Source organism: Cetorhinus maximus, chromosome 3, assembly GCF_964194155.1.
Source record: "Cetorhinus maximus chromosome 3, sCetMax3.hap1.1, whole genome shotgun sequence".
Taxonomy (NCBI): domain Eukaryota; kingdom Metazoa; phylum Chordata; class Chondrichthyes; order Lamniformes; family Cetorhinidae; genus Cetorhinus; species Cetorhinus maximus.
In genome coordinates this window covers 45,109,327-45,129,731 of record NC_135881.1, presented here as the reverse complement: position 1 = coordinate 45,129,731, position 20,405 = coordinate 45,109,327, and the positions used below count along the sequence as shown (strand labels likewise).

The 20,405-nt window shown below is 40.5% G+C and overlaps 1 protein-coding gene across 5 annotated transcripts in view; it reads right to left on the bottom strand.

The window, feature by feature from the left end:
* mpp7a (MAGUK p55 scaffold protein 7a) overlaps positions 1-20,405 on the bottom strand; it is a 524,619-nt gene that overhangs the window by 113,854 nt on the left and 390,360 nt on the right. For all 5 annotated transcript variants that reach the window (XM_078537871.1, XM_078537888.1, XM_078537875.1 and 2 more), the window contains 2 exons: positions 14,663-14,859; positions 14,100-14,164 (listed from right to left, as the gene is read on the bottom strand). In XM_078537871.1, coding sequence (XP_078393997.1) covers positions 14,100-14,164; positions 14,663-14,859 — 262 coding nt within the window. The remainder of the gene's footprint in view (positions 1-14,099; positions 14,165-14,662; positions 14,860-20,405) is intronic.

Genomic DNA, 20,405 nt, shown 5'->3' with positions numbered 1-20,405 from the left:
AAGGTTCAAGTCAGAGATTTTTTTAAATTTGGAGCTATTATTTAATATATTGTTAACTTTACCTTCCAAATCAGCTTCTAACTCATGTTACTCAAATTAATTTGTTTATACAGAAAGAATAGATATTCTCCATACATGGTTCTCCTGTTCTTTACAAAGAATGGCCACTTCTATAAAAAGGAATTAATTTTTAAATGACTTGAGATCATAGTATTTCTTCTATTAGTGGTATAAACTGAATGGAATCAACTGCCTAACTGGTTCAACTGGTGTTTTTATGACACTTGCAGCAAGACTATGTGTAAAACATATATCCAAATACCAGGGCTGGATCTTGCAGTCCAAATTTGGGACCACATGGAGGCTGGAGAAAAAAATGGCAGTCGAAGCATGGATCCGAAAGTCCCACCCCAATTTCCATTTCCGGCTATTTTTGGCAGTGCAGGAATGGGGTGGTCGGGAACCCCACACATGCCTTTTTAGAAGTTGCTGACATCATTCTGGAAGTAGGCATTTCAAAACTTCTGCAATTTTCATGGATGCCACCATGTTTTGGAAGCCTTTATAAGTCACATAAATAAAGGAGATGTAGAAACACGCTCTGGTAGGCTTCTTAGTCAAACAAAACAAACTTTATTTACACGAGAGTTTCCGTGGCTGCTTATACCTAGCCAGCCCCTCATACAGCCATTTTTACCTAGGAAACCCCTCCGTAGAATTTATTCCCCCTCGCTAGTCACACATTGGTTGAACAAACCATGTGGCCCCTACTGATCTTAAAGTGACAGTCATCACATAGGAGAACTTTAGAAGGTGAGTAAAAATGGTGTTGCCCTCTTCATAGTTCATCATGAAATGAGGCAACCTGAGTTATATCTATAACAAAAACAGAATTACCTGGAAAAACTCAGCCGGTCTGGCAGCATCGGTGGAGAAGAAATCAGTTAACGTTTCGAGTCTTCATGACCCTTGAAGACTCGAAACGTTAACTGATTTCTTCTCCACCGATGCTGCCAGACCTGCTGAGTTTTTCCAGGTAATTCTGTTTTTGTTTTGGATTTCCAGCATCCGCAGTAGCTTTTAGCTTTTTGTTTTTATCTCTGAGTTATATCTATGTTCACTAAACTGAGACAGTGCTGTGATTGAAAAGGTTAAAGGTTCCTTAGGAAAGGAGACCAAAACTGTACACAATACTCCAGGTGTGGTCTCACCAAGGCTCTATAAGACTTGTTGCAACAAGACATCTTTACTCCTGCACTCAAATCCCTTTGTGATGAAGGCTAAGATGCGTTTACCTTTCTAATTGCTTGCTGCGCCTGCATGCTAGCTTTTACTGCTAGGACACCCCGGTCCAGTTGGACATCAACACTTTCCAACCACTCATCATTTAAAAAATACTTCTGTTTTTTTCTACCAAAGTGGATAATTTCACACTTATTCATACAATATTAAATCTGCCATGTTCTTGCTCATTCACTTAGCCTGTCCAAGTGGCCTTGAAGCCTTCTTGCATCCTCCTCACAAATTAGATTCCCATCTAGTTTTGTGTCATCAACATATTTGGTTCCTACAACCAAATAATTTATACAGATTGTGAACAATAAGCTAATCCCGAAGAGTCTCATCATCCTCTTCCTTTTTCAGGAAATGATAATATTTGAATGCCAACATTGTTATTTATTTTATTCATTCATGGGATGTGGGAGTCGCTGGCTGGGTCAGCATTTATTGCCTATCCCAAACTGCCCTTGGTCAGAGGGCATTTAAGAGTCAACCACATTGCTGTGGGTCTGGAGTCACATATCGGCTAGACCAGATAAGGACAGGAGATTTCCTTTCCTAAAGGACATTAGTTTTTACAACAATCGACAATGGTCATCATTAGACTTTCTATCCCAGATTTTTATTGAAAAGTCACCACAGCTGTGGGGGGTTTTGAACTGTGGTCCCCAGAGCGTTACCCTGGGTGTCTGAATGCCAGTCCAGTGACAATACGACTACACCACCGCCTCCCCTTCCATGGCATTATAAATAAAAACAGGAAATGCTGGAAAACAGTCAGATCAGGCAGTGTCTCCATCTACAGATGCTGTCTGACCTGCTGAATGTTTGCCAGCACTTTCTGCTTTCAGATTTCCAGAATCCACAGTATTTCCTTTTGCTTATGGTATTACATGTCATTAAGAAATAAGGTAACTCACCCATAATGGAGTAGAAACTTTGCCTGGGGCAGCAGCATAAAATGATTGACAGAAAAATAGGCAGCCCTATTTACACAATGAAGTAGAATGGAAAGGAAAATCATGCTGAGTGTGAAATGGGCTGTTGACTTATCAATTTTTCGCTAATGCCCAGGATGAATTTCTACCCCAATGTCTCATGTTCTTCTCTCTCTGCCCTTTCTTGGAGATCAAAGAGTAACTATAATTGGACATTCAGGACTCATTTAATTCCACTAATTTTGATTTTATTTCTTTGACAACTTCTCATTTAAAAGATCAATATCAATTGCGCAACTATAGCAACAAGAAGCGAGAAGTTTAGTACAACTGCATGTGCTTATAACACATTGCTGTCATGACTATAATGGGCTTGAATTTGAACTTTCAAAGGCAGCGCTTGACTTCCGGGCTCAGATGTTCTGGTGTTGTTTGGAGGAAAAAATGCAAATCGAGAAATTTAGCTACAACTTACAAGAGACATTATTTAACACTCAGACAAACTAAATAGCAGAATGAGTCAAAACAAATCTGTAATTTTTATGCACAGCTATGGAGAAAAAAATGAAAATAAAGAAAGGAAGTGAAGAAACAAAGGATTAGCATGCGCTGTGTCTATTGCTCACCTATATAGAGTCCACTGACAAGGTCACCATATTCAGCATCTTCTGGAGAAAGGATATAATCACAATCAACAAAGGCCAGGAAAAGAAGCAGAACAGTTAAGAGGCTCAGCCACAATTGCAGATACAATGCAACCATTAAGGTAAGCTGCCTCCAAATAACCAAGCACTACACTGCCTTGCAGCTCCGAGTTTTCAACTGTTAAACATGTTTTTAAGAGGAAGAAAAGGAAAAGAACAGGCTCATGTCATAGCACTTCAATTAAAGTCAATATCAAAATTAGTTTTATAAAACATACTTATTTAAAAAGATACCACTTTGACTTATGAATGATTTCAACATTGAAACAAAATATCATAGTTAAAGCTTATTCCAAGACAATGTAAAAGATCTACTGATCTTTTTAGTCAAAACATTTAGTTGCTATTCCCCCATTTGCTGTCTCCCCACAGGCACACAATCTTTTATCAGGAATACAACTATAAACAGAGTGTTAGGCTGCATTTTGACTCCGGGTTTTCCAGACAATTATCAATGAACTCTCATTGTAGTTACCAGGTCATTCTAATTTCTAGAGGGTTTTTTGTTATACCTGCAATTTTGTTTTTGTTAAATTTCTATTGCTTAAAAACTTCTAGTGCTGTGAAAACTTTTGTCAACCTTTTATACTTTAAACTCCAATGTCCACATTTATAACAGAAACTACCTATGTAAAGTTGTCTTGAGGTAACTGCATCATCTTGCCAGTAGAGATGCTACAATACCACCACTGGGAGTGGGGGTGGAGGGGGGCAGGGCTGTCATTACATGACAAGTTTTCATAGGCAATTTTCATTAAAAATGCAAAGAAATTTGTCATTAGTAATATAAAAATAAAGAAAAAATGTATTTTAAAATGGGTACTGATTAACATCTACACACAATTAGCACCTACCCTCTAATGTCATTTCACCTAAAGACAAAGTTAGCCTTGACTTCATGTCACAGGACATCAACAAATTAATAATATATTGCTTTTTAAAAAAAATTACATAAGAGAAAAGGTATGATTAAAACTACAAAAGGTCAGTCAGCACTCAAGGGTTGTTGCTAAGTATTCATAGCCTCTAAGTACATCTTGCATAAAGCAGAGGAAACAAAGCTTGGAGGGACAGAGTATATATTTTTGGCTCCAAAGTGTGCTTACAAATTTGCTTTAAATTCATCATGGGTGCTGCTAAATCATCAATGTAAATTGGTCACGAACGCTTTAGTATCACTTAGACACCCAGTGATCTTCTGAAAGGAACTGCCACATAACTTGCAGAACAACATTTGTCACAGTCACATAAATGTAAATGCTCACAACCGGAATTAAAAATCAGTTCAATAATACTCTTCATTTTATGCAGACTTATTTATATTCCTTTTAAGAAGTGTTACCAAACAATTATCGCAACATATGAACAACTACATATTCCCCAGGTTAAGCATCCTTTAATTGTGTTAGCATACTAACTGTTAACAAAAGCATGGGAAAGAATAGCTCCCTGCTGCATTCTCTATGGCAACACCTCAGCCGACTGACTGGCCAACCAATTAGCACCCTTTTCTCATGCAGTATAAATTGCTACTTCCTTTGAAATTTGCTATTCTTGCATCTGTCCTGATGAGGGCAATACGAAAAGCTTCAACAGCATGTCTCTCTTTTCAGCAATGCTCAAGGTCTGGATTACGAAGTAACTAGTTCCAAAGTCTAAATCAACACATTTGCAATTAGAAGGACTGAAACTGTCGTGTTACAATTTGATTTGTAAAGGAGATTGTTGACTATCTTCCGCTGTTCAGCAAACTAATTGCAATTGAGATTCTGACATAAAACGTAGGGAAATTCTTAGAATACACAATGCGAAGAAAAATTTGTAAGCACTCAAAACAGCCGGCATGAATTTGTTAAAAGCAGGTGTGTCTGACAAATTGAACAGCCTTTTTTCAAGTAACCAGTTAACATGAGAAAGGAAATGCCACAATTGTCAAGTACCTGGATTTTCAAAAGGTGGTTAATAAGCATTTTGCGAGACTTCTGGTTAAGAAGCAATGTAGCATCATGGATAGAAGGTTAGTTGTCAGACAGGGCAGAGTTAGAATAAATGGCTGTTGCTGGGATTGGAAAAGGGTTGGAAGATGCATAATTCTATCGTCAACACAACATTCATTTTTGTACTAGATGCAGATGCCCTTGCCAGTCTGATATCGAACTTTGCTTATAGTACAAAAGAAGGGGCTTCGGCAAACAGGAAGGGGGACATGGACAAGTTAGTGGAAAGAACAAACAATTGGCAGATGCAATCTCATTTTCAGAAATGCAAGACCATGGCTTTTAGGAGGCAGAACAAGGCATGGGAGTATAAAATACATGAAATGATGCTAAAGAGTGTTAAACAAATAGAGAAACCTGGAGGTTAAAATACACCAACTCCTGAAAATCCAAATGCAATTAGATAAAAGTCATAAAAAGCCAGCAGCATTTTGCATTTTCCAAACAAAAGCATAGGTTACGAGAGCAAAGAGGATATAATAAATCTGTAGAAGGCAATGATTCGGCCACAGGTTATAATGCTTCGAGTAGTTTTGAGCTGCCATATTATAGAAAGTGTATTAAAGCATAGATTCACTGGGATGGTTCACCAGGATGATAAACCATTGTTATGGGAAGGAACCCGAGATACTGAAACTAAATCCAGAGCAGAAGGTATGTTAATATAAAAGGTTTTTTTTAATAATTAAAGTTTTTTTTCCCTATTTCTCCTCAAAACCAATTTCATCTGGCTGGGCAACCAGTGATAAAAGGTGATAAGAGAATAGGATACAGGTTAGATAATACTTCCTCGTGCTATAGTTTGCTGCAGCATGAAGTACTTCATCACAGGGAGTATCACAGGGACTGTTTAAAACAGAAGAAAATACAGGGTTATGGAGAGAAAGTGTTGCAGTGTGAGCAGTTTTATATTCTGCTGATGAAGAGCTGGTGACCTTTTGTTGTGCTATAAACTTCTACAATTCTACTGTACTGCTCCAGAACAATACAATGCCAGCAAGATATTTAACAACTATGCATAGGCTGCACTGACACATGAATCCTTTGGGCTGGTAGTAACATGCATAACTGAATATGTATACACAAGTGTCTTTAACTTTGTAGACACAGAAACATAAAATTGAATTAAGAAGAATTCAATTGTATAAAAATGCACAAAAGATATCACTGATATTACTTTATTTCCTTTTTAAGGGTCATCTTCCTTTGATGCTATTATATCAATTAGATGGGTAAGATCATATTCTCCTCCCAAGAGTACAACCAGATAAAATTTCATGATGAGCAGCAAGCCATCAAACATCTAAGTATTGACAATACAAGTACGCACTTGAACCTCATTCACAAAAATGAAAGAGCACACTGAATCCAGCACAATCTACTTAATTATTTATCTTCTCTTTCAGAACTTGCACTGATAGACCGGCTTCTGATCCGTGCTAAAGCACAGGTCATTGCAATTCTGCTGAGTATATAACAAATCTCTTGGCTTGTGCATCCAAATTTACTTTCGATGAGGCACAATGTCTCATTTTAAAATTTTCCCATCTGGAGCAATCTGGGATCACATCTAGAGACAACTGACACAGCTTCAAAATCTACATTGAATCATAGGTATGAAATAGACAATGTTTCAGCATCCACTTATGTATCATTCTTGCACTCTTACCAACAATATTCTTGTAAATTTGATTTGATGTGTGAAAGTAGACTATCTTGCAGGAATATCAATTAAGATCCAAATCACAAAGCCAGAGGTTCTTTCTCTTAAAGGCAGAGCAATGAGTGAAATTATGTGCCATATGTTACAAAATGGCATTTGCATATTATTGTCCTTTAACTTTCCATTTCAGCATGTTTCTCAGCAGAAACCCAATGAACAAAGAATAGAATTAATTCAAAACTGTTAAAGATAATGAATAGAGGCAGTCAAATGCATTGAGCTATAAATGTATAAAATGTTAATTACAGAATACAAAAATATCAAACAATACATCTCATATGCACTCTTCATAATCTTTGGGTTCTATATTTTCAACACAGGGAAAAAGTAGCAATTGCTAAAGCAGTTTAGCATTATATTAGTATAATTTTAAATTATTACATGACAAATGTATTTGACTACAGAACTGAAACCAAGTACAAATACCTTCAAATTCCTCTGAGAAGCAGAAAAGAATTCAAAAGTACAAAATTAAAATGGCTGGAAGTAAAATGATTAAAATTACTGTAATGTTGTTTTAAATAGGCAGCAAAAATTAACCTACCACTCTCAAGAGTTTCCTCATCTTAGAACAGCCAACAAAAAGGGAGGGGAGAAAGAAAAAGAGGTTTTGCCTTTTTATAACTATCAGCAAGGTAAAAGCACACTAATTTTGGTACACATCTCCATCTACACATGCAAAATATTTGTGGTCAACATTCTGTCTAAATGGAATTCTAGATTGCTGAATTGTTTCTTTTTAAAACACACTTGAAATTCCCATAAAAATTTTTAAGAACAACTTTAGGTAGCTTATTTTCAACTTTTGCAATAAATCAAATCATAAACTTAGAGATTCAAATATGCTTTGGAATGCAACCACTTTTATCTTCATATATATTACTGAGCCAGCCAAACTATTTTTAACTATATATTATCGTTTTAAAACCTCAAGGCATTAGTTTTATTACACAAAAGGATAAATGTTTCTCCCACAAAATTGAAGTTTAGTGTTACAATAACTATCTCTAGTTTCCCATCTGAATATTGGGAGACAGTTTCCACTCATTCACGCTAATAGTATCAGTGCAATCTGGGCTTTTTTTTTCCTTTATTCTTTCATGGAATCTGGGCATCACTGACAAGGCCAGCATTTGCTTTCCATCTCTAATTGCCCTTCAACTGAGTGGTTTGCTAGGCCATTTCAGAGGACAGTTAAGAGTCAACCACATTGATGTGGATCTGGAGACACATGTAGGTAAGGATGGCAGATTTCCTTCCCTAAAGGACATTAATGAACCAGATGGGTTTTTACAACAATCGATGCTGGTTTCATGGCCGCTGTTACTGAGAATAGCTTCATATTCTGATCTATTAATGTAATTTAAATTCCACCAGCTGCCATGGCGGGATTTGAACCCACGTCCCCATAGCATTAGCTGTGGCTTCTGTGATTAATCATCCAGTGACATGCCATTTTGCCACCATCTCTCCCGTATTACTATATTGATCAAACCAGCACAAAAGATCGAGGAATTCTAAATACAAATGTCTTGTGCCCTAAACCACTTAGGGCTGTGTTTTCCATGATGTTTTATGCTGGTTTAAGATTCAATCCACCTGTATTGGGACCTGCCCACAACCATGAGCAATCTGTTGAATGTGCTGGTTAGGGATGATTCTTCATTCTCTTAGGTGCACAGATACTAATAGGCACATTTTAAAATCTTTGCATATTAAAAATGTTTAATCTTCTAAGAAACTGACTTTGGCATAGCCATGAAGCTAGCAACTGATTTAGTATAGAGTTTTTAAAGTCATTTCCTGTGATTTTAATATCAGGTTTCTCACAAGGGAAAAAAAGAAGTGCATTTATATAGCGCTTTTCACGACCACCAGGTGTCTGAAAGCGCTTTACAGCCAATGAAGTACTTTTTGAAGTGCAGTCACTGTTGAAAACGTAGAAGCCAAAATGTGCTCAGCAAACTCCCACAAACAAAGTGATAATGGCCAGATATTCTGTTGTTTTGTGATGTTGATTGAGGGATAAATATTGGCCAGGACACCAGGGATAATTTCCCTACTATTCTTCAAAATAGTGCCATAGGATCTTTTACATCCACCTGAGCAGGCAGATGGTGCCTTGGATTAATGTCTTATCCAAAATATGGCACCTCTGACAGTGCTGTGGTTTCTGAGTACTGCACTGGAGTGTCAGGCTTGATTTTTATTTATGTTCAACTCCTTGTCTGGGACTTGAACCCAGAACCTTGTGATTCAGAGGCAAAAGTGCTAGCAACTGAGCCACAGCTGACACACACATAGGTGGAACCCTCACCAAAAATCATTATTTTTGGTGACCAACTGTGAGTGTACCGACACCACATGGAATGCAGTGGTTTAAGGAGGCGGCTCACCACTACCTTCCCAAGAGCAATTAAGGATAGGCAACAAATGCTGGCCTAGCCGGTGACACCTACATCCTGTAAAAGAATTAATTTTTTTTTAACAGTAATAATAATATTGCATTCGGTTACCACTCTCAAATACATCAAGGAATAATTTTTAATTGAAAGGGAGAAAAAGAAACACTTATAAAAATTCATTCATGGGATGTGGGCTTCGCTGGCTGGGCCAGCATTTATTTCCCATCCCTAGTTGCACTTGGGAAGGCGGTGGTGAGCTGCCTTCTTGAACCGCTGCAGTCCATGTGGTGTAGGTACACCCACAGTGCTGTAGGAAGGGAGTTCCAGGATTTTGACAGTGACAGTGAAGGAACGGTGATATATTTCCAAGTCAGGGTGGTGAGTGGCTTGGAGGGGAACTTCCAGGTGGCGGTGTTCCCATCTACCTGCTGCCCTTGCCCTTCTAGGTGGTAGTGGTTGTGGGTTTGGAAGGTGCAGTCGAAGGAGCCTTGGTGAATTCCTGCAGTGCATCTTGTAGATGATACACACTGCTGCTACTGTGCGTCGGTAGTGGAGGGAGTAAGGGTTTGTGGTTGTGGTGCCAATCAATCAAGCGGGCTACTTTATCCTGGATGGTCTCAAGCTTCTTGAGTGTTGCGGGAGCTATTCTCATCCAGGCAGGTGGGGAGTATTCCATCATACTCCTCTCTTGTGCCTTGTAGATGGTGAACAGGCCTTGGGGAGTCAGGAGGTGAATTACTCATTGCACGATTCCTAGCCTCTGACCTGCACTTGTAGCTACAGTACTTTTATGGCTAGTCCAGTTCAGTTTCTGGTCAATGGTAACCGCCCAGGATGTTGATAATTCTATCAATTGCACCAGCTCAGGGAAGATTTTTCGTTTGCAAATGTATTCCATTGTAAGCTTGAACTGTAACCTAATCAGTGAGATTTCAAGCTTATTTTGGGCACAATTTCCTTAGTACGCCCAAAGCAGAAAAGCTACTCCATTATCCTGACACTAGTTTTTTCTTATGTCCTAGATCTTGTGAACAGATCAAGGGAAAATATTACACTGTTTATATTTTATGAATTACTGTAATTTTTCCTGTAAACACCACATTGCTCTAAACTGCTGTAATGAGATGTGTGCACTTCTGAAACTCTCATCCCTTATCTTACACTAAGGGTCTCAATTTTATATACAAGGTGCAACAAAACTACTACTTTTAAATTATTTGTATGTTTATAGCATTCAAGTTAATTGGGTAAATGATTAAGAGAAATGGCTGCAAGAAATTGCCACTACAGACAAAGTTCATAACTGCAAGATGTAAAATTGCTTGCAAATACATGGCTTAGATTATTTTTAAACTTTTAGCCTTTTCAAAATTGGTACCATTAACAATGCATTCTTTCTTTTGTCTCTGTTCAAGTTCAAATGCAACTGAATGTGGTACCCCAGTTGAGAGACAAAACCTGCCGGTTAAACTAGGTTACATCTTGTTCAAATGAACAACATTTGGATGCAGTTAAAAACTTCCTCCTGTTCATGTGGTCTCAATTCCACAAATCAAAAGTTGAATCAAAATGAAAAAAATACTTAAAGCTATCCAAGATGTAGAGAACCTTACAATGTCAGTTTACAATTCATGCCTAGTGCTATAATAGCCAAAGATGTCTGGTGCAGCCAAAGGTACAGGGAGCTGTTTTTAATTCATTCACAGAAAATGCATACTTCAGAGCATGGCAATCCAGCTGCTTAAACGAAAAACTTAAGGGAGCACATCATTTGGCACAAAGTTGCCCAATTTTTCATGTCACGCAAGAATATCCCAAACAATGGTCAAGAAATCCAGTTTATTTCCGTTGCTGTGAAGGCTGAAATTCCTAACTGCTTACAAACTGGTAAAATGCTATTAGTTGAACTCAGTGAAAATCTACCTGGCAGCATGATAAACACAAGGAAATTTGGAATACACCAAAAATCATCATGTGAAATTATGATAAGAATATACTTAAGTTTGTTCTAAGAACTGCAAATGAAGAAACAGCCCAAAAGCTCTGCTTGGTTGGGCAGGGAACTCCCAACTGGATGAGCCTCAGTCTTGTCTACCATTTAAAAAAGCTTTGACCCAGCTGTGAAGCTTCACCATTCTCAGAACCGCTTCAGCCTGACATTAAGCATTTTCATTCTGATTGAATCTGTTAAATCTTGCAGTGGCATGAGACAGAATCTCTAGTCCATATCCTCCAGGCTGACATAGGATAAGATGGTTGGGGGGCAGGGGGGTGGTAGTAGTGGGGAAAGAAAGAACAGAAATAAAAACAGAAATGCTGGAAATATACAGCCAGTTAGGCGACATTTGCGGAGAGTGATCAGAGTTAATGTTTCAGGTCAAAAACGTTGGCTGGGATTTTCAGGCCCTGCTGGCGTTGGGCGCATGGCAGGCGGGCTGGGGAGTGGACAATATGCTGAGAAGGCCAAAAATTGGTTTCATGCTGTCGTGGAACCAGTTTGCGATCACCCACTCCGCCCATGAATGGCAGGGTGCATTTCCCGCCACCGTACATCAGGAACCTAATTTCAATACTTTAGCATCTTATTATAAGCCTTGTTCACCGGAATCATCCCCCCACGTTGGATCACCTGGGCACACTGGCGTGATTGCACACCAACATGTTTCACAACTGTACACAAGTAAGGTGCACCTATTGAGCTGCACTTAGTTCGGACTTTGAGGTTTGTTTGCCTACCTTGCTTCCAGCAGTACTTGTGGTCATCAGTGCCAGGCTTCGCAGGCAGCACCACTTTTAGGGGGGCTCATGGGCAGGTCTCTACCTACCAGACTAGCCATAAGGCAGGGTGGCTTTTCAACAGCTGCAGGGCTAGGTCTTGCTTGGGGAAGGGGAGAAGTGGCCTCAGATAAGGGGCGAGGCTGTATTTGGGAAGGGGGGTATCCAGAGGGCACATGCTGTCTTTGCAAGTTGCCTCAAGGTGGTGAGGGCTGAGGAAGCAGTCTCTAGAGGAGAAGAGGCCAGATGGAGATGTAATGGTGTGAGAGAGAGAGTGAGTGGTGATGTCCCTTGAGCGGGCAGTGAGTGAGACACCAGTGAATGTGTGATGGCCTTGTGAGTGTGAGAATTCAGAGTGATAAGATGGTTGCCTTACCCAGGCGGCCAGAATTAGATCATTCATCTGTTTTCTGCAATGGATGGCAGACCTCTGGTGTGCATTGGCATTGACCACCTTAGCCACCGCCTCCCAAGCTGGAGTGGTGAGACTGATGGGCCTCCCACGGACAAAACGGGGGAAGAGGACATCGTGGTGGGCCTCCACCATGTCCAGAGGGTGCCCTAGGGGTGTGTCACTGAATTGGGAGGCTGCATTTTTCTTGGCTTTTGGGGCCATGTCTTCACCGGAGAAGTCCTGGGCTGTAAGCATTGAGAAGTGTGGGTGCAGCTGCAGTTTAAATATGGCACCCTGTGTGAGGAAGCAGCGAGGTAACAGGGTGGCGGCCAAATCGTAGGTCTCACACCAGCAAGATGGCGTTTTCTGTGCCTGCATAATTAATGAAGTGGGAATAGGACGTTACGGCATGAACACCCGCCATTGCGGCCAGCAGGTAAAATGACTTTTTTCCTGCCTGCTACCGCACTTTGTGCAAATCTGGGACAATCCTACCCCTTGCATCAGGTTTTTGACTTGACATGTTAGGCCAGGTTTTTGCTCCAGAGACAGATAGCATGAGTTGGGAAATTTTCCAGCTTGGCACATGTGCCTTGGGAGAAAGTGTCCTGAAAGGCACTATTTTCATTTCATGATGGTGGGTGGGGACGGAATCAGATCTGTCACCCCCAGGTGCAGATTGGAGATGGCCACAAGGGCAGCTGAGTGCCGAGGTGGGCTGTTTAAAAGGCTTGCCTTGGTTGTCTGGGACTTTGTCCCAATTATTTTGTTAAACGTTAGGCCTTCTAGCCTACACCTCTCACACTCATCATACCTCCATCCACGCCAACACATGTCCCTCATCACCCCCATGGCCCCTTAGAGCTTGCCATGTTAACTTAATGCCAACTCATGCTTCCCAACCCATCCTTTGTCCTTACATCCTCCACGCCAACTCACCCAGTAACAACCATGGGCCATGTTGAGATGAAATATAGATATAAATATCTATTACAGCTTTTACTATTATAAATGAACACTCCCATTATTGAAAGCCCATTCAAAACTTTAAAAGCCCCTCAAATACTTTATTCCTTATCAAAACAAGAAGTTTTGTATTCATAACCCCACATCAAAAACAGCTAATCCTTTAATAATCTCTTTGAGTTGTCCACCAAACTATGAACTTACAAGCCCCCTGCTGAGATAATTGTAGGTTGTGGAACGCAGCCAACCATTAATAATGATATAATGATAGACATTAATGATAGTCATTAATGATAGTAATGTCACCAAACAGCTTTGTAATTGCTAGAACAGATTTCATTCAACTCTCACTGACACAGGCAGGCTGTTTTTTTTATTTTAAAAAGAATTAAAAAAAACTTGATGGCTCAACAGTTTTACAGACCTTATCCACCCTTCACATGCATTTATGTCTCCTCCATAATTTCATGGCTCCCACACTGCAGGGTGAGGCCCTTACTACAGCAAAAATGGGGTCTGTGAGTTCAAATGGCCCTGCTGAGTTTCGGTTTCTTTCATGTGAGCCATGCCTCCCCGCCTTTCCCCTAACAGTGAAAATGGGATTTGTTGCAAATGGGGCCGGGACTTCTGGATTTAGGTCCTGTTGCCTTTTCTAAAGGCCCGTGGAGTCTCCATGACTCCGTGAAAAAAATGGCCAGTTAACTCTGTTTCTTTCTCCGCAGATGCTGCCTGACCAGCTCAGAACTTTCATCATTTTCTGTTTTTATTTCAAATTTCCAACATCTGCAGTATGTTGCTTTTGAAGGGGAGAAATAAACTGGGTTAATTTATGAGATGGAAACATCTGAGGTTTCTTCACTGATGTATGAGAGCAAAAAAAAAACCTTTTTAATAATTACCAAGTCTACTGACTTACAGGATCGTCTATTGGAATTCCTTTGTGGCTGAACAAATGCTACAGGTCTTCGAAGTGCAAATCTCCTGCAAGAAGCCAATTACAAAATCTGTTAATATTGGAACTGGGTTTGATGGAAGTACAAAAACCTTTAAGAACAAATATTACAGCATCATATTATTCAAGTAAAACAGTGCACAGCAAAACAATGCATTTGATTTTACTGTAGACAAAACAAATCCTTAAGCTTTCAAATTTTAGTAGCAGAGCCAAAAAGCTGTTAAATCTCAGCTTTGTGTTGCACATCAAACTGTTTTCCATTGTCCTATTCCAAAACTGGAATGCCACTGATGGTATCATTTACTGTCAACTACTTCAACCAGATATGAGGAAATCCAAACTATTTTGGCATTGAGCTTACTATTTATATACCCTACACAAACATTCTGCTTTCATATTAATATAATCAGAAAACAAAGACTTCTAAGATACCTCGTTCCAATGTGTATTTTTAGCACCAAAGTATGCTCATGAAGTTTGTTATATTATTGTAACTGTCATAAGGCTGTGTACTTAGTGATTACCTCTCTTGGAATTGCTTTGAAGGGATTAGTCCTGCTCTCAGATTGGCATCACACTCGCGTTTGGCTTGCCACCAAGTTGCATCATCCTGGCTGACGATCTGAAGGATATCTCCCTTCTTGAAAGAAAGCCCAGCTTCTTTACATGGAATTGCTTTATCCTCATTAGGGTCATAATCAAATAAAGTCCTAACAAACATCTGGCAAAAAAAAGTCATGTTTATTCATGTTTATATATGACATGGCTATCACATCTTAAATACAAGAAATAACTTAGATCTGGTAATACTGTGGTACACTACAAAACTGAATGAATGAAGCAGCTCATTTAGAGAATTTGGGGAGGGACAGCAGAGGAGGAAGATAATTTCACAGGATTCCGAGAACCACATCAGTTACAAACAATAATCAAGTGTCAAAAAAATTGTGAAACTATTAGGCAAATAAAAAATGTACACAACTTAGCCAAATGAATATCTACAACCACACAAACTGCAGGGGTTCAAGAAAGAGGCTCACCACCACTTTCTCAGGGGCAATTAGAAATGGGCAATAAATGTTGGGCTTTCCAGCAACAGCTACATCCCATGATTGTTAAAAAAAATCTGCTAAGGAGTTCCCCAAGTATAAAGGTACAAACTTATTTCATTATTTGTAAAGTCAATATCCCTTTCACATACACAAGAAACTATTGCCAAATGCAATAGCTGTGGCTGATTCTCTTAATTCAGAAAGCCAATTAATTCTTTAAAGAATGGATAACAATGTTCACTGCCACTGTATAACATTTGTGATCCCTGTACTTTGTCAATGGGTTAATATGGTCAGGAGACATGAGAATTAGCACTTGTCCTTCAACATGTAACACCAATCTATTTTTCGAGTACATTTATCAAGTGCTGTATCCTTGCATGCTCCCAAAACTTGTAAACATCATTCAACTATGGCTACATTCCAATTCAAGATTATACAGTCATGTGCCAAACAATTTATAAACAGGGACCCACAATCAATCATATTGGCATTCAAGCATATGACGGTGATACAGTTAAGAGCCTGTTTCCTGCACATGCTCACTGGAAATCATTGGAAACAGGAGCAAGTTTTTGCTAACAAGCAGTTTTCCCTAACCACAAGAGTCCTCGGTTTGTTTTTTCTCAAAAATGAAAAGGTCTTACGTTGTCACTGACTTTGGATTTATTTTATTAAAAATAAGAATAAGATAATTTCTTAAATGCCCTTGAAACAGCTCCCATAATTTTACAATGAACCTAGTCAATGAATGCCTGAGGCATACCAATGACAAAGGTCCCAGGTTCAGTCCTCATTCTCTGCTGAGTTAGCTGATTTCAGCTGTAAGGCTTCAACAGGCCCAGAACAACTGCATCAATACTCCTTAGTTAAGGACAGGAACATCAGCTACAACAACCTCTCATGATCACTTTCTAATAAAGACTGCTAGAAGTGTCCATGTGTAGAAGCCAAGCAGGAAAGGAAAGGAAAAGAATGGACTCAATTGTAATGCTCCTCCAATCAAATAGCCTTCCCACATTCACCAGAGTAACTGATGACCTTCCCTCCAACATAAGATGAGAAGTGAGGATGTTTGCTGATTGCACAGCGTTCAGTACCATTCACAACTCCTCAGATACTGAAACAGTTTGTGTCCACATGCAACAAGAGCTGAACAAGATTCAGGCTTGGGCTGTTAAGTGGCAAATAACATTTGTTCAATACAAGAGCCAGGCAATGACCATCTCCAACAAGAGAGAATCTAACCATCTCCCCTTGACATTCAACAGCATTACCATCACTGAATTCCCATTATTAACATCCTGGGGATCACTGTTGAACAGAAACTTAACTGAAACAACCATATAAGTATGTAGGTATAAGAGCAGGTCAGAGGCTGGGATTCCATGGCGAGTAACTTACCTCCTGACTCCCCAACGTCTGTCCACCACCTACAAGGCACATGTCAGGACCGTGATGGAATACTCTCCACTTGCCTGGCGAAGTGCGGCTCCAACACCACTCAAGAAGCTTAATATTATCCAGGACAAAGGATCAGTTCCTCACCCACCACTTTGAACATTCACTCCCTTCACCATTGGTGCGCAGTGACAGCAGTGTGTATCATCTATGAGATGCACAGTAGCAAATCACCAAGGCTCCTTTTGGCAGTACCTTACAAACCTACAACCTCAACCACCTAGAGAACAATGGCTCATGGGAACACCACCAATCTGCATGTTCCCTTCCAAGCCATATACCATCCTGACTTGGAACTCTCTCACCATTTCTCACTGTCGCCAGGTCAAAATCCTGGAACTCCCTCCCTAACAGCACTGTGGGTGTACCTCCACCACATGGATTGCAGTGGTTCAAGAAGGTGGTTCCACCTTCACCTTCTCAAGGGCAGTAGGGATAGGCAATATATACTGGCCTTGCCAGTGATGCTCACATCCCATGAATGAATTTTAAAAAGTCGACCACTGAACTCAAGCAAGCTGCTAATAACTTCACCAAAGGGTGAGAGAAGCTAGCAGAAAATGAAAAGATCCACATCTCCCCCCACCGCACCTTAGAATCTGTAAAGTACAGAAGCGATTAGAAATAGAACTCTTGAAGAATGGTCAATGTAGATTTGAACCTAAAAGGGTCACAGAACAGAGTGTGGAATGATCTGATCAATATTTCATTCTATATGAAAACAGACAAAAAGATTATCTGGCCATTTAGCTACTGTTTGCGAAGCCTCGCTGTTTGCAAATTTGTTGACAACAATCACTAAACTTCAAAAAGCATTTGTTGTTCTCTGAGGCAATCCCTTGAAATTGAGGATGACTTGCTTCCGCTCTGGTTCAATGGGTTCTGAGATGGCTGATAAGTCCAATGTGCGATCTGCAGACTCTGCCACATGAGGTGCAGGTGGTGCTTGAAGAGTCAGGTAGATGAGTTGTTTGGAGGTTTGTGCACTTTCTCCAATGCTTTGATTTTGCTGGTGTCTTTTCCGGACAAAGTCTCTTAATGCGTTTGGTGCTTTCCCAAATGAGCCTTCTCCATTTTGATCAGTCACAAACCAGGGACTCCCGTAAATCGGTGGGGGTGTTTGGCCTCTTCAGGGATGCTTTGAGGACATCCTTAAAGCGTTTCTGCTGTGCTGCTGAGAGTCTCTTGCTGGGATCGAGTTCAGAGTAGAGTAGTTGCTTCAGGAGTCTAGTGTTAGGCATACAAATGACGTCCTACCCAGCGGAGCTGGTTTGGAGTGATTAGCGCCTGTTGCCTTGGAAGAGGATGTTCCTGTTGGACTGCCATTCTTGCGACTGGATCTGGAGGATTTTGTGAAGGTACCGCTGGTAGTACTTCTCCAGTGCTTTGAGGTGCTTGCTTGCCAAAGTCTCCGAAGCATACAGGAGTGTGAGAATTCCTGCTGCCTTGCAAACCATGTCCTTAGTTGCAGGTTTGAGGTCCTGGTCCTTAAATATACTTTTCCTCAGTCAGTTGAAGGCTCAGCTGGCACACAGGAGATGAAATTCATCATTACCTCTAATGTCTGCCTTCATTGAGAGAAAGCTCCCAAGATGTGGGAAATGGTCCACATTTTTTCAGCTTCGCGCTGTTATCTTAATCAGTGGGGGCAATGCGTTGTGCTATGGAGCTGGTTGGAAGAGGACCTTAGCTTTATGGATACACAGTGAAAAGCCCATTTTCTTATGTTTCAGATGAGTCATTGATAAGGACCTGGAGCTCAGTTTCTGAGTGAGTAGACACACAAGCATTATCTGTGTATTGAAGCTCAATGACTGAAGTTGGGGGGATTTTGGTTTTGGATTGAAGGCTGCTTAGGTTGAACGGCTTCCCGCCTGTTCTCTAAATTATCTCCACTATCTACCAATCACTTGAACAAAATAATTAAGTGAAGGCATTAGATGATTAATCAAGCAGAAACAATGTGCAGAAGTACGGGGAAAGGCAGGGCAATGGCACTAGGTCATAACGCTCATTTGGAGAGCTGGTGCAGACATAGAAACATAGAAACTAGGAGCAGGAGTAGGCCATTCGGCCCTTTGAACCTGCTCCGCCATTCATTATGATCACCCAACTCAATAGCCTGCTCCCGCTTTCTCCCCATACCCTTTGATCCCTTTTGCCCCAAGAGCTATATCTAACTCCTTCTTGAAAGCATACAATGTTTTGGCCTCAACTACTTTCTGTGGTAACGAATTCCACAGGCTCACCACTCTCTGGGTGAAGAAATTTCTCTTCATCTCAGTCCTGAATGGTCTACCCCATATCCTCAGACTGTGACCCCTGGTTCTGGACTCCCCCACCATCGGGAGCATCCTTCCTGCATCTACCCAGTCTCGTCCTGTTAGAATTTTATAGGTTTCTATGAGATCCCCCCTCATTCTTCTGAACTCCAGCGAATATAATTCTAATCGACTCAATCTCTCCCCATATGTCAGTCCCGCCATCCCAAGAATCAGTTGGGTAAACCTTCGCTGCACTCCTTCTATAGTAAATACATCCTTCCTCAGATAAGGAGACCAAAACTGCACGCAATATTCCAGGTGTGGTCTCACCAAGGCCCCGTACAATTTCAGCAAGACACCCCTGTTCCTGTACTCAAATCCTCTGGCTATGAAGGCTAACATACCATTTGTCTTCTTTACCACCAGCTGCACCTGCATGATTACCTTCAGTGACTGGTGTACGAGGACACCCAGGCCTCGTTGCACATTCCCCTCTCTCAATTTATAGCCATTCAGATAATAACCTGCCTTCCTGTTTTTGCTACCAAAGTGGATAACCTCACATTTATCCGCATTATACTGCATCTGCCATGCATTTGCATACTCACTCAGCTTGTCCATCTCTGCATCCTCCTCACAGCTCACTCTCCCACCCAGCTTTGTGTCATCTGCAAATTTGGAGATACTACATTTAATTTCCTCAGCTAAATCATTCATATATATTGTGAATAACTGGGGTCCCAGCACCGATCCCTGCGGTACCCCACTAGTCACTGCCTGCCATTCAGAAAAAGACCCGTTTATTCCTACCCTTTGTTTCCTGTCTGCCAACCAGTTTTCTATCCATCTCAATACACTGTCCCCGATCCCATGCACTCTAATTTTACACGCTAATCTCTGATGTGGGACTTTGTCGAAAGCCTTCCGAAAGTCCAAATAAACCACATCCACTGGCTCCCCCTCATCAACTCTACTAGATACATCCTCCAAAAGTTCCAGTAGATTTGTCAAGCATGATTTCTCTTTCATAAATGCATGCTGACTCTGTCCGATTCTGCCACTGTTTTCCATGTGCTCAGCTATTAAATCTTTTATAATGGACTCTAGAATTTTGCCAACTACCGACGTCAGGCTGACTGGTCTATAATTCCCTGTTTTCTCTCTGCCTCCCTTTTTAAATGATGTTTAAATGATGGGCCGAATGGCCTCCTTCTGTGCTGTTAAAATTCAGTGATTCTGTGAAGTGGTTGTTAAATTCTTAGGCACGTCCAGATGTGAAAAGGTTTAGATAAAGACAATTCTTCATTTGCCTGTACAGACAACTTAACTCTGAATTAACAAAGACAAACACATGATGGACAAAGAGAAACGAGATACAAGAAAAACTTTAAGATAAACGCAAAATACTGCGGATGCTGGAAATCTGAAATAAAAACAGAAAATTCTGGAAAATCTCAGCAGGTCTGGCAGCATCTGTGAAGAGAGAAACA